Below are 24,564 nucleotides of genomic sequence, written 5' to 3' on the forward strand. Positions count from 1 at the left end.
TGTGATTCTCATATTTTTGTGAAGAGGATCCCCAAGTTAGGAAGACATTGTGAAATAATGTTCCATTTCCATTGCTTAAGAAGGCAGTGTGCGGTACGTGCCAGGAAGTTGTTCTTTAAAAAGTTTTGGCTATTGAAGAAGAAATGGAGCCACATTTATTGAGCACCTACTGTGTACTCACCAACTTAAGTTTGTTAACTTCCTAAGAGGTAACTATGATCTTTACCATTTTATGGAAAAGAAAGTAGACTTAAACAGCTACAGTGACTTGTCCCAGATTACGCTGCCTTCAAATACTTCTATCACTCTCCACTTCCCCCCAGTTTCCAGCAGGGCGCTTGTGTGGACCCTGGGCTCTTTGACAACAGGTGGGCAGATTAGGCCTGAGCTCAGGGGCTGCCCTCCAGTGAGGCGGTGATGCTCTCTGTCCAGTCAGCTCACTGTGGGGCCCAGGGTTCCTGGCCTGGCCTCCATAGCTTTGGCTACTCTAGGGGGTGGGGGTGGGAGACCAGCCCTGCTCCTGCCTCTGATTTTAGGACAAAGCTCTCCTCTCCCTGCCGGCAGACCATGAGCCATGAAGTCCTTGTAGCTGGCAGATAAACACACGGCTGTGAGAGCCCCATCACAAGCAGTAGTCTTGTGAACCCCATCCTCCAAGGGAAATTAGTCCCGAAGGACTCTGATGGTGACAGGCCCTGTTTTTCATTCTCTAATCATTCAGAAAAATACATCCATTTCAGCTTATTCAAAACAGGAAAATCATTGAGGTTTTTCCTGTGTAAAGGTCAAACTATAAAAAGATAAGTGGACTCAGAAAAATCCAGGCTAGTCATAAAAACGTGGCAGTGTATGAAAATGGATCCAAAAAAGGATTTAATCCTCCTTTGGAAACAGCTCATAATAATCCCCCCACTCTACTCTCTGCTCTGTGTGTTAAATTCCTGTTTTTAGGCTGAAGGACACCAAGTAAGTGACTTTCAGTGTGTAGGACATGGACCACACAGACCGGGGTCCTGGGTCAGAATCCCTGACCAGCTGCTACTTGCCAAGTGTGGGAGCTGAAGCAGAGACCCTCGCCTCCCCAGGCCTCGGTTCCCTCACCTGCAAAATGGGAAAGATTCCCCCACATCCATGCTTTTCTACAGGTCTAATATGCTGCCTGGTAAGGCCCAGGCCGGTGGACATTGAGAAACTTCTACCATCCCATCCAGGGTTTCCACCTGAGGAGGCCTGACTTGGCCCTGAGGAGGGTGCTCCCGGACCCCAGTCCGGAGACAGATCCTGCGCTGGCCTCCTTTCCTGCCTCTGGCCACTGGACGTCCCCAGACTCTGGTAAGGCTCGGCCGCACATGCACTTGGGTAACCTGTGAAGCCCTTGTGGCTGGAAGACAAACAAATGTCCGCAAGATCCCTATCATGAGGACATTTTAAAGGGGCACTTGGTAATTCAACTGCTTTTGTGAAGCTGAGCCAGCGACTAGAGAATGATAGTGTTTTGAAAACACAGCGTGGACAGGAAAATCCTCATTTTCCTCTTTACCAATTAAGAACTTTGAGAAGATCTTTGAGTGTCTTTGGGAAGATAAGTAACAGCTGTGTTCCCTGTTCGTCATCAAATCAGGGCTCCATCTCTGCTGTGCTGTGCGCAGCCCTGCCTGTGGGGGTAGGCCCGGCCTGCTCTCTCCCACATCAGCCCACCCACTGGTGGAGAGAGGAGAGGACTGGGGAGATGGAGTCAGGTTTCCTGGTGGCAGTCCCTGCGCCTGGGAGGACTCCAAGCCCCACAAACGGGAGCTGGTTTTGTTTCTTGATTTGTGTCCAAGTAGAACAGAAGGAACGCAGGAGCAAAAGCCTGCAGGGGAAGGGCCGGCTCTCGGGCCTGGCCGGCAGGGGCGTGGCTGCAGATGGAGGAGGCAGATCCTGCCGACATCGGATCCAGCGAGTGACAGGTGTCATTTGTGTTCTACAAAGGTCACAGGGCTGCTGCGGGGAGGGGGGGAGGGCTCAGAGGCAGCGAGGCCAGGGAGGGGGTTGCCTTGGCCACCCAGGGACGAGGTGGCAGGGGTATGGGAGATGTATCTGGAGGACTGACTGGTGGGACATGGGGGGCGGGGAAGAGATGGTCCTGGGAGGAGGTCTTTCCAGCCTGTGGCCTGGGCACTCGGGCGGACAGTGATGCCTCAATATGAGATGAGATGGGGGAAGCGTGGCGTGGATTTGGGCATCTACGAGGAGGCAGAGTTGGGCAGGTAGCAACTGAGCTGCCGGAGGGATGTCCCAGTGGACCTGTCCATTGGAGCACAGGACATAAAAGTGCCTAGTTAGGAGAGAGTCGAGCCAGAGATAGAAAAGTGGATGAGGCCAGCACACAGGTAGCTGAAGCCAAAGGGTGGACAAGATCCCACAGGGCGAGTACAGGGTGAGACCCAAAGAGGGACAAGAAGAGAAGGTCCAGGAACCACTGACATTCAAGTCTGAGGAAACAGACTTGTGGAGAAGCCTAAGAAGAGGTCAGAGAGGTTTCTGGGAGAGCATGGAGTCAGGGGGACCCCGAGAGACCGCAGCGGTGGGGGTGGCAGCGAGGGTTGCTTTGAACGTGGGCTCCAGGCCGCGTTAGCCTGTGCAGGACTGAGAGGGATCCCGCCTGATCAGCAATGCCGAGGTTCTGCTGTGATTTCAGCCAGCTCGGCAGCTTTGCAGATGGTTTGTTTTCCTGGATAGAAGGTTCAAAGCAGGCTCTCTCTTGGGGGTTTCCAAGAGATCTGTCTGCGGAAACTTTATTCCACATCTTAAGGACTTATTAATATAGGTAACATGAAAAGCATAACCACTGCTACTGTGTTTATATTCTCTTAATCTTGACTTGAAAAAATATTTATAGCAGACACTTGTTTTAAATGGCAACGAGAGGTTCTATTTTACTATCCTTTATACTCTTCACACGAAGAGCCTACTTTGAAAAGATCTACAAATTACCTATACAAATCTTGGAGAGTCTTCCTCTTCAGGGTTTTTTCTTTTGTAGGTCACAAGAGACCTGTCTTAGACCATTAGGGATTTAATGTGACATGTTCTGCTTTGCAATGTCAAAGAGAAAGGGCAGTTTTTGGCTCAGATACAGCACTTGTGCCCCCAAATGTGTCCAACGGCCTGATTTATTTAGTGTTAAAGCTCCAAAATAATTGATTATCCATTAGGGCAGCTATTTAAAGAGTTCATCGTATCAGATTCAAACCGACAACATCTGCGCTGCCGGGGGCAGCGAGGCGAGGCCAGGCAGAACCGCATGGAGTCTGGGTGCGGCCGTGGAATCTGCCATCCGTGAGGCTCCGAGACCAGGCCTCCATTAAGAAGAGTGACAGGTTGCTGTCCTGACTGTGCTGGTGCCAGCTGCTTCCTGCTGGGCCCAAGGCAGGGAGGACTCCTCGCTGTGAATGGAAACTCTCACAGGGCTGCTCTATACCTCACCTCCCACCTCCTCAAGGTCCCCTGCCAGCCTCCCCCCCCCCCCACACCTCCTGCTCCCTGGGCCTCAGACCCCCAGCTGTCCCAGGCCCAGGCCTAGGCTCCCTGTCGTATGCTTCCCTCCATAAGCCCTTGCAGCGCCCCCAGCAGGCTTTGCTCCTGGCCCCTCCTGACCCTCTCATCTAGCCTGTTGCTGACAAACAGCACAAAGTCTGGCTATAAGGCCCCCACTGCCGTTTTCTCCTAATCCTGGCAGGTTTCCTCTTAATGGCACCACCCAACTCGTTCTCTCATTCTGCCTCCTCCTCGTATGCTCAGCAAACAGTTTACCTTGGCAGGTGCACCAGGAAACAGCAATACTGCCAAAGCCGGGCGCTTGATGGACCTTTTATTTCTTTTTTTAAAAAAACTTTTTAATGTTTTATTTTTTTCTGAGAGAGAGAGAGACAGCGTGAGCGGGGAGGGTCAGAGAGAGAGAGAGACAGAGAATCTGAAGCAGGTTCCAGGCTCTGAGCTAGCTGTCAGCACAGAGCCCCACGCAGGGCTCGAACCCACGAACCGTGAGATCATGACCTGAGCCGAAGTCGGATGCTTAACCGACTGAGCCACTCAGGGGCCCCTGGACCTTTTATTTCTGAAGTTGTGTGTGTGTGTAGATAGGCGCGCCTTAGGTGGGTGTTTAAGTTTCCAGGCCCAAGTTATTGCTGCCCATGCAAATAGGAGCAGTGTCTGGGGCTCCAGCCCTGTATACCGGTGTCTGAGCACCGCCAGTGTGATGCTCTGAGGCCAACGTGGCTGGTCCTAGCGCCAGCCTTGTCCAAACCCAGGTAGGAGACTGGATCCTTGGGAGATACCTCAGTCCCACAAGAGCACCGTGGCTGGAAAGCTCCCTATGGATTGCTCGGGCTCTCAGTCACAAACACTGCACCCAAAGGCTCTTTGTGGTGGCTGTTGTGGTTTCTGCCTAGACCCCATCCTCAGGGCTGGCACATCCACCCCTGGGTGCTCTATCTCACAGCTGCATCCCTCCCTGAGAATAGCCCTCAGCCGAGGGGAGCTGCCTCACTCAGGCTTAAGCCCCCTCCTGCACAGACCCCTCCTGGTCTGTGCTCAATAACTGGCTGACGGAGAGGGGGCACTGAGACTGGGGCCAAGGGGCCGTCTCCACTCCTTTGTTCCCTGCAGAAATGCCGAGGCCTTAGTTGCGACCACAGTCTGGGTCACTTTCTCCCTCTGCTCGATCCTGCCTTCTTCATTTCTTTGCATTCACCATCAAATGTGCACACAACAGTCTAAGACAGCTGCCATGGCTTAGCCGAGAGAGAGAGAGAGAGAGAGAGAGAGAGAGAGAGAGAGAGGAGAGAGAGAGAGGGAGAGAGAGAGAGAGAGCGAGGGAGGCTGGGCCGACACGTGGTCCCTTGCCCCGCCTCTAGCACCACCCTGGCTGCCTGGGCTGCTGAGATGCCTAGATTGTTGGATCATTACACGCCTTTGGTACACTCAAGCCTCCCTAAGAGGTCACTTGGGAGGCATTCGTTTGTTTTTGGACTTGAACTTAGGGAAAATGGTGCTTCTTCGGCCTTTGGTCTGTGTTTGGTTTGTGTGTACGCTCCCGACACCAGTAACTGGGGAAGACATTGGGCTTTCTTTGCTTTGGCTGCTCGGAATCTTGAAGCCCGGGTAAGGGTCACGTGTTACAAGACACCTGTCTCTTTCTGACTTCCCTAAAAGCCCCTGTCTCACTATTGTTCTCTGTGCCAGTTTCCTGTGTCACATAGCTCCCTCCCAGCTGCCTCAAAGTGTTTGCGCTGAGGTGGGCTAAACGCGAGTAAACACATACAGACAGACATAGGGGTGTGTCGTCAGAGAGACCCAGCTGCCGGTTACCAGCTCTGGGACATCTGCCAAGTTATACCTTCTCTCAACCAGAGTTTTTTCAGCCAGGGAGTGGGCCCGATGCCTGCATCGCAGGATTATTTTGGAGATACATACAGTAAGCACATCGCTGATACATAACAAGTGCTCAAATGGAGACATTAATAACAAATTTTTCATAAAACCACATTGCTCTCACGAACATGCCCTACCGTGTGGTGGGTTGGAACTTCCTCCTTCATTTCTGGCACATGCTGGCTGTAAGCCAAGACACATTTTTGGCCTGTTGGGTTTTACTTTTTTATGGGACAAAGACTCCCACCCAGGGACCCACAGCTCACAGCAGACTATGTGGACCAGTGGAAGGGCCTGTGGAAGTGTTTACTGATTATTAACCCAGGTAGGTGGATACACAATTAAAATGCCCTGACAGGGGCACCTGGGTGGCTCAGTTGGTTAAGTGTCCAACTTCGGCTCAGGTCATGACGATCTCATAGTTCGTGAGTTTGAGCCCCATGTAAGGCTCTATGCTGACAGCTCAGATCCTGGAGCCCGCTTCCGATTCTGTGACTCCGGCTCTCTCTGCCCCTCCCTCACTCACATTCTGTCTCTCTCTCAAAAGTAAATAAACAATAAAAAAAATAATAAATAAAAAATAAAATTCCCATGACATAAATGACCACATATTTGGCTGGAGAAAAACGAAAACAAAAACTCATTATGTAAACTGAGCCTTCAGAAAATGGGAAAAGAAAGGTTGTAGATGAGAGATTGGGGCTGAGTAATTTAACCAAGACGATGTAAATCTAGGCCTTTGGATACTTTAAATATACCTATCTGATATAAAAAGAATTGCACTAAATTTTTTAAAACTGAGATCTTTCCTAGGGTGAGAGACTCACTTTCCTGATAGGGCCACGTTCCCCAAAAGGCAAGTGGGGATGGCAAAGAATAACATCCTTGTCAGCACCACATCCTCCTCCAGGCAGCCTCAGAGGTTTTTATGCATTTCAGTGGACACTAGCACCCCGTATGCTACAGGTTACCTTGCAAACCAGTTTAGAACCCACACTGGAACAGAAAAGCCCATTTCACAGGGCAGGTGGCTTGGAAAAGCCTTTCTTTCGTCCATTTCTTTTTTCTTTATTTTTTTAAAAAACACTTATTCGTTTTTGAGAGAGAGAGAGAGAGAGAGAGAGAATATGAGTGGGGGAGGGGCAGAGAGAGAGGTTAGACAGGGAACTTGAAGCAGCCTCCAGGCTTCACATTGTCAGTAGAGCCTGATGCAGGGCTCGAACCCACAAACTGTGAGATCATGACCTGAGCTGAAGTCGGATGCTTAACCAACTGAGCCACCCAGGCGCCCTTCTTTTGTCCATTTCTAAAGTTAGCCTGCCCCTGGCTCTTTCCCTACATAAAAGCTGCCTGGGCTTGAACTTTAGTTTTGAGCTTGTTCAAAGGTGGATATAAAACTGGAGTTCCTTGTCTTTCTTGGGGATGAAGAGTCTGGAGCAGGGAACCATCCCTGAGCTAGCTCTAGAACTAGCCTCCAAGGTGCATCCTCTTTGGGGGGAGGGAGTAGTGTAAGGGCAGGATGAAGAGAGGATGGCATGAGGGCAAAGTTGGGCCCAGAGCAGGCCCTGGTATGGTCTGTGGGAGTGGGGCTCAGGAGAGGGGCGGGGGAGGAGCAAAGAAGTGCTTAGGGGGCAGAGTGTCTGGCTGGGCTATTTAGTCCTGGAGGGGAGAGGGATCCTAGGCCACACTCTTGGGCCGGTCTGGGAGGGACCAGGTGGGCCTTAGACAAGCTGCCTCAGAGCTGCTGTGGCCACTCATGAGGCTCAGAGAGGCTCAGGGGTGATGGCTCTTGAGCCTTTTGCAGGGATTTGGTGAAGTCCTGGGACACAGACTAAGCACATTAGTCAGCCTCAGGACTTTGGGTGAGGCCTCAGCAGCCTTCCTTTGAGGGATCAGCCAGTGTAAGAGGGACAGTCAGTGCCTAGGGGACCAAAGACCTCCTGCTCTATCACCTACAGGCAGCCCCTTGTCTGTCACATGTGGGGAGGATGTCCCCCTTAATGCATAACCTGAGGAAGGAAATGGGAGGCTGCAGTTTTCAATCTCTCTCAGCATCTATTGACTATTCTCCCTAAAAATCTGTTACCTACACATTTCCTTGCAACTCCAGAGTTTCGATGTTTCTATGAGTGAGAAAACCCACATACTTCACCTCTATCTCCATAACAATGTCTCTTCTCTTCCTATGGCAGAGGATCAAAGAAGATTGGAGACTCCCCCCCCTCCCACCTTGCCCGATAGCACAGAAGCCTCTGGGTCCAGTTTCCAAGCACAGGCTAGTACATTTATCCCAAGTGATGATGATGATGATGATGGTAATGGCAATCACAAGGAAGCACATGGTCTTGTTGCCGAAATAAGTATAATGACAATACTGATAAAGGCAGTGTCTGAGATGGAGGAGAGAACAGACTCTGGAGCCAGACTGCCTGGGCCCATATCCTGGCTCCATTTTTCACTAGCTCTGGGAAACTGGAGGTCACTTGACTTCTTTGTGCTGCTTCTTCTCCCTTGTGTATAATAGCTCATAGCTATTTAGGGGTAGCTAGTTAGGAGAATGCCTGATATGCAGTATTCTTACTATTCTTACTATTGATCTCATCACTGTAGGCCTTTTCATGGGCTATGTCATTTGAATCTCACAATCCTATAAGGGAGAGGGTAGGATTATTACTATCCCACTGTGCAGATGAGGAAACTAAGGCTCAGAGAGGTTGAGGGACTTGCCGAAAGACACCCATCCTGATACAGAGTCCATATGCTCCTCCACCTGGCTCACCTTGGCAAGGCTGAACAGCCTGGGCACTGAGGATTAGAAAAGATGCGTTACCATTCCCGACTCCCATTATCCCCGCTCAGTGGTGGGAGTTTTATCACCTCTACTTAATGGACGGAGATAACAGCCAGGTGAGTTAAGTGGTTCCTACACAGGCCTGCCTCCTCCAGCTAAGCTGCTTTTGAGCCAGCTGATCAGGACTGCTCTTCAAAATCACAATTTAACTGCTCGGTTGCGTCCATTGTTCTATGCATGGAGGCAGCTCTCCACAGGCCACCCCACTTGGCGCCGTGGCAGTGATTAATAAGGATATTCTGCGTGCGTGTGCGGCCTCTCGGCTGAGGCCTCGGAACACTTTGCAAGCATTAATTAAGCTTCATGGTGGTGGCTCAGGTAGGTGGGGGCCCTGAATCCACTTCACATGTCTTTAGCTGATGCAGACAGAGACCAAATCATTCCCCCAGCAAGCCACGGCCTTCAGCTCTGCCAGGCCCCAGTGGGCACTCCCCGTCCCTGGAGTTTGGCCAAAATCATTTGCAGAGAAAAGATTTCCTCACTTGTCCCTCCAGATTTCAAAATAATAATGGGCCCTCAGAAGACATTTCCCATTTGAGTTAGGCCAACAGTTCCATGGCTGGGCTGGGACCTGGCTAGTGGCCACCCACTGGTCCACCCAGGCTAACTAGGAGCTAGTGTAGCTCAGGTCTGCACCTGTCAGCATATCAGAGCCTACTGCGCCCGGACACCGGGACTTTGGGTCAGGCCTCTTCCTGCCATACCATCTGCATAGTGCCCCCACCATCCCGGCCCCTATCACTCATTTGCTTCACTCCCATCCCTCGCTCTGCCCTCACACACCCGCCACCTGCTTCCTGTGGTTCTGACATCCTGGAGCTTGTTGGAAGGTGAGAAGAGACCACATAACTGAGGGTAAAGAGCTTGGACTTCCCCCTAGGGATAAGGGGGAACCACAGAAGGGAAGACATGGTCAGATTTATGTTTTGCTATTAAAATTCAGGGGGATATGTATGTGGGGTGAGGGATGGGGAGACCGGAGGCTTTGGGGCCATTAACTATGGCAATGAGCCAAGGGAGTATGGATGGTGTTCCACTTGCCCGTGGCAGTGAGGTGGAGAGAAGACACTTGAGGGGCATTCTGAAAGGAGACTACCAGGGCTTGGTGACTACCTGGAGGTAAGGATGCGGGAGAGGGAGGAAGCCTAGATGAAGCTCCTGGCCATTAGATCCACTCCACTAGGCATTTGTGCCCTTTGTGTCTGGCACTAGGCTTAGTAAACTTGAGACCTACTTGGCATCGTTAGTGCAAACCAGCTGCCCCAGAGAAACATGTCAGGTAGAACAACTAATCCTGAACCGTATTTCCTTGACTATTATCTCCCAGGCACCATCGTTCCTAGCATGGCCAGGGAGTGAGGACTCCCACTCAGAGCTCAGCCTCCATTTCTGGGCCATGGACACTCCAAGGCACCATTGAGCTTGACACACACAAGAACCTGGGGGGTGGGCATTTGTTCCTGGCTTTGCTGATGAAACCAAGGCTCTGGCGCTAAATGGCCTGCCAGTGGTCAGCTGAATAGTGGCCCCTGCAAAAAGCCCACACACACCCTAATCCCTAGAACCTGTGGGAAAAGGAATTCTGCGGATGTGATTAAGTTAAGGGCTCTGAACTGGGGAGGTTATCGTGGAGTATCCAGGTGGGTTGGTGAGATCACAGAGGTTCTTATAAAAGGGAGGCAAGAACACCCGAGGTAGAAGAGGGGGATGGTAGAAGGAGCAGAAGTGTTAGACTTTGAAGGTGGAGAAAGGCACCATGAGCCAAGGAATGGAGCCAACCCTTGGAGATTAGAAAAAGCAAGGAAATGGATTCTCCCCTAGAGCTTCCGGAGGAACAACCAATGTGCTGACACTCTGATTTTAGCCCAGTGAAATTGATCTTGGACTTCCGACATCCAAAGCTGTAAGGTATTACAGTTAAATAATTTTAAGATAATCCTCAGCATTACTACAACTAAAATTCTCCGTAGGAGGTGCAGTTTATTCTAGGCAAAGGAAAAGGTTTATTTCCATTCTGCAGAGGCCCTCGCAGTTTCAGAATCGATCTCTTTCCTTGCCCCTAACCTGGGCCTGGTCCTCATCTGAGCCATGATCAGGGTTAGGTGCCGGGGCAAGACAGAAGGGTGAGCCTCCTAAAAGGGGACGGCATGGCGCTGGAGGCAGAGGCTAGGAAAGTGGTCAGAGGAGGAAAACTTGCATTTTGCTCACTCAGTGTGAGCCCCAGCTGAGGGGACAACCAGAGGTGAGGCATTCAGCCTCCTGCTGAGGGTTTCTGTGGTAGTTTGCTGTTTCTGAGGAGCTGGGGAGGAGGGGGAGGGAGCTTTCTCCTAAGCCACAGAGCTGGGTGATTGCAAACTGCTTCCTGTGCAGGCTCCTCAGCTTGATCTCCTGGGAACAGAGGGTGAATTTCTGCCTTTTCTGGGTGCTTCTGCCACTGTCCGGGAGGTGGAGCTGGAAGAGGCCGGCTGCACTGGCTCCTGACTACAGTGAGGCAGTTAAAGTTAGGACATCTGAGCCCCCTTTCAGCTTAAAATGTCAAATTCTCCTTGAAAAGGAACAGTTTCTTTAACTATTGTACACACCAGGGCCCTGCCCTGGTTTATAAGATTTTAGTTACCATGCACACAGTCCTCAGGGGGACTTGTTCATGGATCTTCACAATGACCTCTGAGGCAGATCCTGGTATCATCCCATTTTGCAGTTGAGGAAACTGAGACTCAGAAAGATGACCTGTCAAGTTGGTTGTCAGCCAGGACTTTGACCCAGCTTTTCTGGCCTCCTCCTGGCCTTGCTCTGACACAGAAAGGAGCTCAAAGATTATCCCGTTCACTGCTATTCTGTGACCTTGCTCTGTGAGGCTGAAGGCTTTTCCTGGCATATCACAGGGAGTTACCAGCAAACTTGGTTGGGTCTTTTTTTCCGGGGTCTTTCCCCTGCATCCCAGATGTCTCCTTTGGGCCTGGACAAGAGGCCTTGGCCTTTTGCCCATTGTCCACCCTATCGTTCACCCACTAACCAGTATTTACTAAGCGTGGTCCTCTTCCAGGCTCTGTGGGCAGCTCTGAGGTTGGAAGAACAGACTGACACAGGTGGAGCAAGTCCGGGAGACTGATGTGGGTGGCTCTGGGGGTGCCGCAAGAGCCGTTGGGGTGATGCCATCCAGTAGAGCCATGCTGGGTGAGCAAGAGTCTAGAGGTCTCAGTAGGGGGTGGGCACCCCACACTGAAAGTGGACATGGCCCACAGTGAGTGGATAAGAAGAGGTCAAGGTGACTAAGGACTCAGACTGGGGAGGTCCCCTGCTCAGCCAGGCCCTCCTTGCACAAAGTCAGGGGAGTTGGTTCTGCCTTTGGTGGGTGTTGCCTTTCCCGTGAGTCCTTCTCTTTGCTTCATGATGGGAAACACCTGCTGAGCTCTTCAGGGTTCCAGCTATGCTTTTGGGGATGCTGGGTCCACACATCCTGAAGCATGGCAAGGTGGGCCTCAGGGACTGGGGGTGACAGCCTTTCCTGTCCTGGCCACTGGGACAACTGTCTTTCTGATTCCTCTTTTTGACCATAAGTACCGCCATGTCTACACTGTGAGTCCCTCTGTGTACATGACTGAACATAATTGTCCTACATATGCCATCTCGGGGCTTTGAATCCTGTGGCCTCACCCAGGGCATCAATTTTGTTCTTCTGCCTGCTTCACTCCCCTGTCCACATGGTGACATTGGGGTTTTGGGGGTGGGGGGTGGGCAGTGCTTAAGCATCTCCAGAGACCCTAGTGACTCCTGGATATTCTCTGTAGAGCATGGATGCAGTGTCCATGGACGTGTGGCATCATGGAAGTCAAGTTGGACATGACTCCATTGTGATGTGGGTAAAGTGATTTCACTTCTAAGCCCCTAGTTTTCCCATCTGTAAAATGGAGGTACTCACAGAGGCCACATCATAAGGTGGTTGAGAGGACATTAAAAAGTCATGCAGAATGTTTCAGCACTGTGCAGGGCACCAGAATGCTCAATCGATGCTGTGGTGGTCTCCTGCAGAGCTGTGGGGCTCTGATGACTCTACTATAAACCAGAAGTTTCTCAAGGAAATAGTCCCTAATAAAAAGGTATGGAAACCTCATAGGAAGGTATGGAAGAGAGGCCTGGTTCTCAGCTGATGGGAGGGTGACTGTCATGGCACCTATTCCCACTCATCATCAGACAGAGGGGCTTACAAAGGCCAGAATCAGAACCTCTGGCTTTGGACCTTTGATTGTCAATTCTGCTTACTTGGGAAACAAAAAGTGGATATCGAGGATGTCCCTGGACAAGCCCTGCACTCAAGGCTGGAATTGGTGATGGAAGACTTCGCCTGCCCAAAAGAAGTAGACTACTTGGGGGTAGAGGTAGCATTGGCAGGAGCCCTGTATGCCAAGAAGGTCTCCTCCAGCCATAGGCTAGAAGGTTCCATATAAAGAGTCAGTGGCTGGGTTTGCCCCAGGGGAAAAGGAAGGGCCCAGCTTCCTCATCTCTCCAAGAAGAGTCTTTGGTTCCTGAAGCAGACGGTATGAGTGGGAGGCAAACTCCACTGGATGCCACTGGGACCAGGGAAGGTCCCTAGGGAGAAGCCAGAGTGGCTTTTCTGGCTGCTGGAGCAGATCTGGGATGGGAAGAAAGAAAGACAGAGGCAGAAAGATGGAGCCCATGGGAAACATCAAATCCTAAGCTCTTCAGATTGTTGTTAGAGCTGCAAGAAGATGAAGATGGGTGAACCTAGAGACTGGAGGTTGGTAAACACTTTGTGTGTGGCAGAGAGGGAGATGTGCACGACCCAGAAAGGACAGCATCTGGCTCTGCCAGTCCCCCTTCTTGTTGTGCACTATAGGGAAGCCAATCACAAATGCTTCCCTGAGGTTCATGACATGTTCTTAGCACAGAGTCTGGCATATGAAGAGTGCTCAGAGGCATGCTGAGTGAGTGAGTTGGCCAAAAAGGGAACAGAGACCCCTGATATTTTCCTTAAGGAAAACAAACTTCAGAGAGTAGAATAAGGGTGAAAATAAAGTAGAGGTTCTATTCTAGACTATCATACCTATTGCACTATTAATAATTCTGCCCCAGTTTTGAAAACTGCATAGCATAGTTCTAAATAGGATCCTTATATGATCAGTCATCCAGTCAACATGTTTGCTGGGTGTCTACTCAGGTTTCATGCAGAACCAGGCCCCGTGGGTGCCAGACACAGGTGTGCCCACAAGGAAATGAATGTTGATTCAATAACCTCATTTGATCTTTGACAACCCCATTCATTATGCCATTATGGGGACAGGGCGCTGGAAGAAACAAAGAGTGGTGAGCTGGCTGGCCGAGGTCCTACTAATAACCAGTTCATGACCATACCAAGCGGTTCCTCTGGGTCTCTGGATGGTGACCTCAAGTTGACCCCGGCTGGCCTAGCAGCTCCCCACTGCAGTTTGGCTCTTATAGAAGTGACTCACTGATGGGAGTTTCCAGTGGTGGCTACTGAATATTCCAAGAGAGACACGTTTCAGAAAACTGGGAAACAATGAAAAGCGCTTAACAATTGATTTAAAATCCATTTGGCAATGTAATTGCACCAAAAATAGAAATACCCCCAAGAGACCAAGGGACCAATCTACACTCCTCATTGCTATTTCTGTCCCTGCACTCATTCTCCAGTCCGGACCATGTGAGTGCATTTTAATCTCTCATGCAGACCTAGGCCTCAACTCTGTGCTGTTTGATGTTTTATCAAGAGCAAGAACAATAACTAGGTTTATGGACGGCTTCTCTGCCAGGAACTTTACATTTGCTCATTTGCTCCTTGAATCCTGCTATCACTGTACTTAGGTTGATAGGATTATTCCCATTTTACAGATGAGGCTGGAACATCCTAGGGATACTCAGCTCCTGAGTTTCAATCAGAGACTTAAACTTCGGTCTGTCTGATTTAAACAAAGATGGTCTTCCTATGTCTTTCTGTTCATCAAACTTGTAGGTGACAGGAAAGAGCCTAGAAAAACAGTAAATGCATTCAGTGAAGGAATCAGGACCCTGAAATAGCTGGTGGCCCTGGACAGTGCTGTTCAATAGAACTTTCTGCAATGATGGAAACATTCTGTATCTGTGCTGTCCAGTATGGTAGCCACGAACCACACATGGCTATAGAGAATTTTAAATGTGGCTAGTGTGACTGAAAAACCAGATTTTAAATTTTATTTAACTCAAATTAATCAGCTACTTGTGGCTGGTGGCTACTATACTGGACCATACCATACCTAGTACTATGAGCAGAAACCAACAGGATGCTCTCAGTCAGGAAGTGTGTAACTCTTGCCTTTGTGTCATAGGAACAGGACAGGGAATTGAAAATAACTGAGGGACCCTGATACACGGAGCTTTGGTGGGTGAGGTCTCTGCAGTCACCTCTAAATGTGGAAGCTGAGACATTAAGTCAGAGAACAAAAGGAAGGAGGGGGTGAGCAGGGCAGAGGGGAGAGATGGGGCTTGGAAAGTGGAGGCAGGTACAAGATGGGTTCACCTGAGGACCCAGTCCCTTGTTCCCTGTGCTAAAGCCCCAGCAATGCAAAGGAAAGAAATCTTCAGAGAAAGGAGTGGGGCTGAATGCCAGTTAAGAGGCCTGCCCCAAAGGAAAGCACCTTCCAATCCCTTTCTGCAGGATGCCCTAGACTTCCTGTGAGCTTGTGGCCACTTCTGTCTGCTTCCTGCTTCTTGTTTTCTTTGGAGCATCCAAGCAGTCTATGCCTCATCCTGGGAGCAGGGAAACAAACATCACTGTGGAGACAAAATCACTTGACTCCACTTACAGTGGCTAACGGCCCATGATTTTCCAGCCTGAAGGCCCTTTTGCTTCTGTGAGCATTGCCTGAGAAGATTTGGCCATGGAAAACGACATTAGGAAGCTGAGGGCAATAAACTGTGATCAGAAAGACTAAGGACAAATCCCTGACAGGGGCATTGGATGCCACAGTTCGAAAAGGACAGCTACACAGGCTGCCGCAAACAGCTATTCTGCCCCTGGTTTGCAAATGGAAAGCACCCTTCAGCTCACTCCCACCCTACCCTGAAAATCTGGGGAAGCAGGTACAGCAGCAGAAGAACCTGGACAACTTGCTCCAGAGGGGGCTTCTTGCCTTGGGCTTTCACAGGAGAGGGTGGGTTTACTCTCCTGTCCTCATACTGTCTTGAGTCTGGACTTCAAAGGGTAGAAGGTCAATAGCAGAACTGGTCACAGGGGAAAAAGGGCCTTTCCAGGAAGTCGTGCTGTAAAGGAGGATATCTAATCCCTTCTTGTCTATTCTGATTATGGAAGAGAAAAGGGTAAGCTTGGGAGGTTTGCAAGAGGCACTCCTTGTGGTCGCCACATCACAGAGCCCTCCATCCCACATGTGGGCCTGGGCTTGGGCAGGAGGGGGTCAGCCTTGGTCCCTTCCTAGTGGAGAAAGGCAGACATGGCCACAGATGGCCACAGTGAGGTATGTGTAGAGAGCCCAGAGGAGGCCATGATCCATCAGATTCTTGATTCTGGGAACTACTGTACATCAAAAGTCCCAGCACACAGTGGTGGCTGTGGCTGAAGCAGGCCAATTTGGGTGAGCCAGGGAAGACTCTTAGTGGTATAACCAAACCTGGCTGCTCGGTTGGAGATGACCCCACTCTGAAGGCTGCACGTTAGGTGAAGCAGACATGGGTGAGGGTGTGGGTTATTGTAGGGCTAGGAATCTGGAGTTGGTCCTGGCCCATCAGGTACTCTGAGACAAGAGTACATGGAAATCCAAATGCAGGATTACTAGGATTACTGATGATCTGGATTCAAATATGGGTAAAGTCAAAGCCTATCTGCTTTCCTGTCACACACAGTGGGCTCAGTCCAAGCAATCTGCCTGCCAGATCTTGTACTCAAAGTAAGGTTCATTGTAATCAAGGCTTCCAGAGCCAGACACCAGTCAGAGATATATGAGGGCTGGTTAGTGCTCTGTGTCCGAGCAGTGTTGTTCTTAAAAAGTCAGGAGGCCTCTGTGTCCAGTGTAGGGCTGGACTTCCTGAGGGATCTGGGTTGGTTGGGGGACACTGGGCCTCAAGATACTACATTGATTCTAGGAGGAGACTGGTTTCTACTCTTAGCAAGAGCTTGGGGTACATATGATGGGCACCACAGGCCCTTCTTCCCCTGGTTTGTAGTGTAATACAATCAGTTATAGCCCAGTTGGGGAGGAGCTGGGCTGGCTGGCCTAGTGATCCTTGTCCATAGTGAGTCTCTTTGACTCTTTTTGGCTATGCCATTCCTGTTCTTCTCCAAATGAAGGACTTGAGGACCAAGGCAGAGTAACTATTCTCTGGATCAAGCAGTGGGCCCTGTCTTAGGAGAAGGGAGTCATGTCTAGGTCTGCAGCAAGGAAAGGAAACTAAGGCAGGGTCAGACTTCCCTTTTGAGTATAGAAGAGGTGACCCTCAAGGTCAGGTTTGACTTGACACTGGCAGAAGCTGCTTAGCTGCCCTCCCCCCCCCCACACATACATGTGTTTCCCTCTCCCCTTTCTGGTTCTTTCCAGGAATGCCTGGAAACATTTTCCAGAAACACATAGGTCTCGGTAGAGTCCACCATGGGACGCTCCATGAGTATTTGGTATAGATGCATTCTACTGCCTCCCTAGTCATGCTTTTTATCAACTGCAATGCCAGGGCCACAGGCTGTGATTCTGTGGCAAGAATCAATTTCATAGATGTCAATAAACTACGAAGAGGATTAATTCAGACTCTGAGGCTGAGCATGACAGCTATTTTGGGTCAAGTCCACATTTTGTTCCTGAATGGACTCTAGCTTCCGCATCCTTTCCCTGGTCCAGCTCCTCAGCCTTCATTTTGAGTTCAACACACTGAGTTTGGTCATGTGCCTATGAGGAAGCCCTGGAGTAATTACCAATCTTGGGGGCCTTTCCTCACCATCTCCTGCTGTTCATTGTAAAAACCAAGCAACGTAGAAGAGAATTTGGAAACTTATCAGGCAGAATCCTGCCCCTCCCATAGCAACAGATTCTCTACAGCTTTCCCCTTCCATCTGGGTCCATGTGTGTGATGGCTGGGCAAGGACACTCGCTTTATGGTCTGTTTATTCAGTTAATGTTAACTGTGCTCTGTGTGGCCTTTGAATCTTTGAGTCCATCATTTCCAGTGGCTGCAAAATGTCATAGTCGTGTCAAGTGGATAGACATGCATTATTTAATCATTTGCCTTCTGTGCACATTTATTGCTAGAAGCCAGGTCACCTGACCTGATTTTGGCTCATAATGCACATTTGCTAGTCCCAGTGCAGAGAGGCACCAAAGTAGGGCCAGAATTCAGATGCATTTATTTATGAAACATTTATTAACTGTCTGTTAAAGGCAAGGAAGTATACCAGGGAGAGGATGTGGTTTGGGGGGAGTAAGAAAATGTGGTTCTGGATACCCAGTTGCTTGAGAGTCTGGGGCCAGAAAACAAGCCTCTGGGTCCCACAGGACAATGGGGGGATGTTAGGGCTTGTAAGCTCCAGGGAACTTATGATGTGCCTGAGTCTGAGAAAATAGGTTCTCAAATAGTTGAGACTTGTCTTTTAGACATTGGTGCATTACTGTTTGTCACTGATGGTACAGTAATAAAGTTTGGGACTAATTTACCTAAAAAAGCAAATAAGCAAAGATTCTAGGAGCTTTTCCTGTTATCGCTTCAATTTTAGTCATGTGCCTTTGGATGTTTCCTGAGTGGGAGGAGAAAGGCTGTGGAAGTAGAGCTTTATGGCTGGGGATTGTGGGAAACCCAGGAATTTTCCCCAGAATGACTTGCATCCTTTATGTGCAGTGGCGGGGGGAACAGAGGCTAAAACCCGGTACTTGATAGGAGTATAACGGCTGTGTTTACTGAGCTCCTGCTGCACGCAGACACGGTACTAGGTACGTTGTATAGGGAAACAGGATTTTCTTTACAACAGTATTTTAAGGTAGGTATGATTCTCTTCACTTTTAAAAAGAAGAGCTTGCAAATTAGAAAAGTTAAGTGACTTGCGAAAGGCGATTTAGCAATATCTCTTTTCTAGAGCCAGGGAGCTGTATAGTACTTCATGAAATCCTGTTTCTATAGAGTGGTCTCAGGGTCCCTGGGTGGCTCAGTCGGTTAAGCGTCTGACTTCGGCTCAGATCATGATCTCACGGTTCGTGGGTTCAAGACCCGCTTTGGGCTCTGTGCTGACAGGTAGCTCAGAGCCTGGAGCCTGCTTTGGATTCTGTGTTTCCCTCTCTCTCTGACCCTCCCCTGCTCATGCCGTCTGTTTCTTTCTCAAAAAATAAATAAAACATTTTAAAAATTATTAAAAAAAAAAGAGTGGTTTTCTGCATGTTTGCCTTTCAAAACAAAACGGTAACTGGATAGCAACCCGGACCTAGGAATGATGCAAGAGAAATTATATGTAATAATTTTAGAAAGCTCTGTTAAAGTAATTTACTTCCCATCGAGAGTATGTACTTAGAGCTGAAATTGATAAGAATATATGTTTAGGGTTAGTAGTTAAGTTTATTTTTATCATTTTCAAAAGAAACTGTACCTTAAAATTAACATACCACATCAGTGGGCTAAAAAACTGATCTCATCCTTACTCTTTTTGCTGGTAGATTACAGACTTGAGGGTATTTACAGACTTTCTGTTCTGCCCTGAAAAGTTAGGAGGCCAGACCAGAAACTACTGCCCAGCAAATCACGGTGGTCGAGTGGGTCTGTCTGCTGAACCAGTAGCTGGATGTGTGTGGTGGGCAGAAGAGAATTTGAGGGCTCCCATATGAGTGTTCCAAGGGCTAGGGCTGTCTAGGCCTGGTTTTTCAAATTTGATTTTGTCGTTTTTCTTGATTACTGCCACAGTCCTAATGCATTGTCCTGTACCTCAGAGATGTAAGTGCTGTTTTCAAGTGGCATAGAGAGTAAAGGTGGTGATTTATCTAATTCTTTCATGGAAACCTTTGATCTCTGACTGTGGATGCCTACATGCTCTCACCACTACCCCTTGGGGCATCCCTGCTTCACATTCAATCCCTGTGCCCCACCACCACATGCTCAGAGGGGCTTCCCTGCCGGTTTCCTCTGCAGGCATGTCCACTATGCCTGCCTCACGTCTGTGGGTTGACCTGGAAACCCACACCCCGGAAATCCTGTGATGAGTCTGGATATAGAGATGCATTAATGAGTTCTTGGCATACAGAGGGGAGCTGTGTCACTTTATAAGAGTAGGTGAGGTCACCGGGGCATGGGAGGAGGGGAAAAGCAAGGAGCCCAGGGTCTGTCTTGGGGGAAACCACCGTTAAGCTGTCACTGGAAGGCAGAAGGGTTGCAATGGCTCAGTAGAAGAGGTAGGAGTGGAGCTGGGAAAATACAGGTGCCCCCAGGGTTTTGAGGAGGGAGAGACCTTGTAGGTCTAGAAGGGCTGAGAGGCCCTGGTTGTGTGGGGCCTGCTGGGATTCCTGTTTGCTGTTCTTGTTAAATTTTACCAAATCTTAAAAATCATAAATCTTATGCCATGGGGATGAGTCTAAAACTATCTTTTTTTTTTCAATTCACTTTTTTAAACTCATAGGATATTATATATATTATATGATCATTAAAGAACATTTGGAAGAGAAAGTAGAAAGAAATTTTAAATACCTAAATTTGAACCTTTCTAAACACACCAAATGTTAACATTTGGTCTATTTTCTTTCAGTGGCTTTTCAGTGGCTAAGGGTTTTTAAAATTGTGTTTGTAATTATACTGTATATATAAATCTGTACTCAATTTAACATTTATATCCCAAGTACCAATCTATGATGGTCTTTTAAAACATGGCAAACATCATTTAGACTGGTACAAAGTTCAGCACCCACCTTTTAATTCACTCTTCTTCAGAATATTACTTGTTTCTGTTTTTATATATGTTTTGGCTACTAGACATGAGGTTCTGAGAATAGGATATAAATTAATGCCCACAACTGTCTTCATCTTGTATTTCCAATGACAATGGGTTCTGCCTCAAGTGTCCTGAGACTAAAGTACTGAGTGTACAAATGTTCAGAACAGTTATATTTTCACAATCGCTCCCATGAATATAAAAGTGCCCTTTTTATCCTGCTTGATGCTACTTATTGCCTTAAATTGTGCTTTGTCTGACATAGGCACTCCTGCTTTTTCTTTAGTTTGCATTTACCTGGTATAGCTTTGCCTACCCTGGCATTGTTTGTTTGTTTTGGGGTTTTTTTTGGGGGGGGGGATGAGTCTCTTGTATTTATTTAATCTGGAAGCCTTTGTCTTGTAACAAGGGAATGTTAAATACTTACATTTATTGTCCTAACCATTTTGGGTAGCTTCCTGTCATCTTGTTTTATGTTTTCTGCATTTCCTTTCTTTTCTGACTTTTGAGCCATAGCTGATGATTTCTTTTTATCTTCCGCAGTGATTTGGATGGGAGACATCTTGTTTCTCACTCCACTGATCTGCATTCTATTGCCTCCAATGAATGTTTTGATTTGTCTCTGTGTTCAGTTTCTAAACAGCTTTGCTTATCTCAGCCTGGCCTCTTCTCATCTTCTTTGGTGGAGGCTACATCCTTTGCAGAATGGTTTTAAAGGCCTTCTGTTGATTTTTCTTTGTTTGCTCCCTCTGGGAAGGGAGTCCCACATAGCTGCCCAGTGGCACTTCCTGCAAGATGAAGGGACCATCCAGGCCCCAGTCGGGGAGGTGGGTATTTTGTGGTGGTGAGGGGGCAAGGCAGGAAGTGTCCCCACCATAGCCCCAGGAAGCCCCAGGAAGAGGTGCCCACTGGCCCTCAGTAGAGAAACGCAGCTTGCAAAGACCTGGTCCCAGCTGGCAGTGACGAGCTCTCTGCAGAGACAGGAGCCCAGGGCTGAAGGACCAGAGGGAGAGTGGGGAGGCCTGAGCTGGCTGGGTCTTGGCTCTGGACTAGAGAGGTGGTTCAGAGCCTGTCAGTCTTCTGCATGGAATTTCCTGGGCAGATGAATTATTTGAAAATAGGCTTTTTAAGACTTGTAAAAGGAATTTCAGTGAGGGCTTTTTCAGTGCCTCCATTTGTCTACTCTCTTAACCAGGTATTGCTCTAATGTATTGTATATTAAAATTCTCTCTATGGAGCAATTACAAGCTTTAAATGACTTGCTTAAATTAAACAGTTTGGTGTTTTTAAAATTTATGCAAGATAGCTGCTCCTCTATATTCCCAACACAGAGGTGCCAGTTCTGGGAAGGGCACTGTCACACCCACAGTTGGGTCCCCAGGAAGGGCAAGGTGGGACTGGCTGGGGAGGACAGCCTGCCAGGGCAGAAGAAGGTCTCTAGAGGGAGACACAGGCCAAGTAAAGCTTTTCTTTTCTTTCTTTTTTCCCCAGCTTTATTGAGATCTTATTGACATATAACATGTTAGTTTAAGGTGTCCAATGTGATGATTTGGTATGCAAGTATATTGAGAAATGGTTACCACAAGGCTTTGTCTTCTGAAGGGCCTGTAGGCGGGGTGGGGCTAGTCTGCTAGCAGTGACCATCCCCTAACCAGGCCAAGGCTTTCCAAAGAGGGGCCTCAGATCTGCTAGTAAGAAGGGAGCAGGGCAGCACATGCAATGGTAGAGTTTTGAGGGGGCCAGCTTGGCTTCTGGGATTCGTGGTGAAGCCAAGTAGTGACTTAGGAGAGCTAGACCATTTCTGTTGGACACCAAAAGCCCTCACAAATGGCAAGTTTCTCAATGACTAGCATCTCAGCTGATCCTCTGGAATCCTTTAGAATATTTCAGCCAGAATTAAGAGGGTCCAGATAGGGGTGCCTGGGAGGCTCAGTCACTTAAGCATCTGACTTCACTTCAGGTCGTGATCTCACAGTTCATGGGTTTGAGCCCCACGTCGGGCTCTGTGCTGACAGCTTGGAGCCTGAAGCCTGCTTCAGATTCTGTGTCTTCCTCTCTTTATGCTCCTCCCCCACTTGCGTTCTCTCTCTCTCTTTCTCTCGAAGATAAATAGGCATAAAAAAATTTTTTTAAAGAGGGTCCAGACAAGTAGGTTTTAAGGACACCTTGAGACTCGGACAAGTCCAGGCCTTGGCCAACAAGATCAAGGTCATCCCTCCATGTTGCTCAAGGCCCACATGGTCAGGATGACCACTACTAAGTCCTTGGGGGTACCAGATGAGGAAACTGAGGTCTGGAGATGAATATGATACATCCAAAGTCACTCAACAGGCCAATCCCAAGTCCTTTCAGTGTCTCCATATTTCAACCTATTTGCTTTTCCCCTTCCATGTCTGTTGGTGTAAACCTTCTGACTTAGGTGTTAACATCTGGGCCATGTAAGTGTGTGTGTGTGTGTGTGTATGTGTGTGTGTGTGTGTTATTCCTCCCCACAACCCTGTCAGAGTTGCTCACTCCTTCTTTGTGCCTTTAGTGCTCTCTGCTCATCCCCTCATTGTTCCACTTACTTTGTTGCACTACAATTATCTGTCTGTGTTTGTCCTCCTTGTAGGAGGCAGTACCTAACAGTGGGGACTTTGTAATGCTCTTTGTATATAGTAGACACACATGAATTTCATTAAATCAATGTTGGTGAATTTATAATTCCACTCACTATACATAAGTTACAGTGGTTTGGTCTAATTAAACGTGCAATTCTTTTTGGATCAATTAATTTAAAATTATATTCATCTGAAGGTTAACAACAGGAAAGCTATTTTGCTCAGCTTGCCACGCCTGTGGGAGGCATGGCTACTTGGACTGACTGCTTCATGGTGCTTCTTGTGGCAGCATGCTCTAATTGCAGGCAAAGCGTCTGAAGAGCTGGTCTTTCAAATGAAGCATGTAAAGGAAAAACATTTTCAGTGAGTGCATCCAACACGTTTCTGCAATATGCCAGCCTCTGTCTCCTTCACTTTCATGCTGCTACCTGAGATTAGACAGTTGGACCTGTTCAGATGTGATGTGAGAAAAGACTGGCAGTAGAAGATTCCAATCTGGCTCACCTGTCGGGTTATATTATTCCAGAGGTGTGAGGAAGCACCTCGAAGGTAACATCATGAGGTAACCATGTTCATTTGCACATTTCCTACAATGTATTCCTTGTTCTATTTTGGCATTGACTAACCCGCAATGGATAGGCACCGTGTTTCATTTACTTCCATCTCTCCAATGCCTGGCCACAGGGCTTAGCACACAATAGTGTTAAATGGGTGAGCAAGCTGTGAACACTTGCTGAGCACCTACTGTGTGCTAGGCCCCAAGCTGGGGGCTGATCACAGGAACATCTAAGAATTGACCCTTAAGGTCAGAATGATCAGGTAAAAGGGACTTGGCTGGTAAAGTTACTCTGCAGTAATATCAGCTATACTTTCTGATGCCCAACCATTCTAAACATCTATACCTTTATTACTAGGATTTTGATTTCCCAGTTTGATTTTATCCTTCAGAAGTCACCATTCCACCCTGTTGCATTCAGTGTCTGACACACATTGATCATTACTGGGGTCAATGGCCAGAGGAGTCCTTGACATTCTGTTACCAAGTTTTTGTCATTTCTCATTAGTGATATGTTTAAAAGTCCCTAGGGACTCATTCCTGGGTATCTTGTCAAAATCTCTGTGGTCTTGCTAACCAGTTTATTTATCCTTCCAGAACTGTGGAGGGCATCTGGAACCCTAGCATGACTTTCCAGAGAAAACATAGTGTAGCACCATGATGTCTTTCATCTTCTATCATCTTGCACATCAAAACTCCTCCTTTACTCATCAAGGGACTCTCTCAAAGCTGTGAAAGTTCCCTCCCCCATTGCCTCACATCCTTCACAGAACTGCAGGTGCCTCTTGGAAGAAGTGCCTCATCTGTGCCCCTCTCCCTTCCTGCCTTTGTTTTCCATTGTTATTAGGAGTGTAGCCATGGAGAGAAATCTGGTGGTCAACAATGACTGCAGCCATTAGAAAAGAAAGATTTTTCTTCTAACCCCCCACTAAGGAGAATGGGGTTTGGTTTCTGATCCCTGCAGTTTGCAGAGAAACACAGTGAATTCAAGATGGAAAAATCTCCTTGGGTGAAACAAGCTCTCTGTACTAGAAGGGGCCACTGGCAGCACTAGAGGGTGCTGCAAGGGATTTGCAATGACCCTGACTCAGGCTCTCATGGTTGCCATTCAGGGGTGTCACTGGGAAATCATGGACCAAAAGATGACACTGCCTGCTTCCTGAAGCACAGAGAAAAGGACTGAGTCCAGTGCGCAAGCTTCTGCCTCCTCCCCCATAGAAAA

The 24,564-nt window shown here is 48.4% G+C and overlaps 1 protein-coding gene across 4 annotated transcripts in view; it reads left to right on the top strand.

The window, feature by feature from the left end:
* The window catches only part of LOC144224506 (uncharacterized), a 96,461-nt gene that overhangs the window by 3,633 nt on the left and 68,264 nt on the right, over positions 1-24,564 (top strand). For all 4 annotated transcript variants that reach the window (XR_013333069.1, XM_077755507.1, XM_077755505.1 and 1 more), the window contains one exon: positions 1,212-1,332. Coding sequence is in view for 3 of the 4 variants with exons in the window: in XM_077755507.1 (XP_077611633.1) it covers positions 1,212-1,332 (121 nt within the window). In the remaining variant the exon portion in view is untranslated. The remainder of the gene's footprint in view (positions 1-1,211; positions 1,333-24,564) is intronic.

This window comes from Crocuta crocuta, unplaced genomic scaffold (assembly GCF_008692635.1).
Source record: "Crocuta crocuta isolate KB4526 unplaced genomic scaffold, BGI_CrCroc_1.0 scaffold152, whole genome shotgun sequence".
NCBI classification, from domain to species: domain Eukaryota; kingdom Metazoa; phylum Chordata; class Mammalia; order Carnivora; family Hyaenidae; genus Crocuta; species Crocuta crocuta.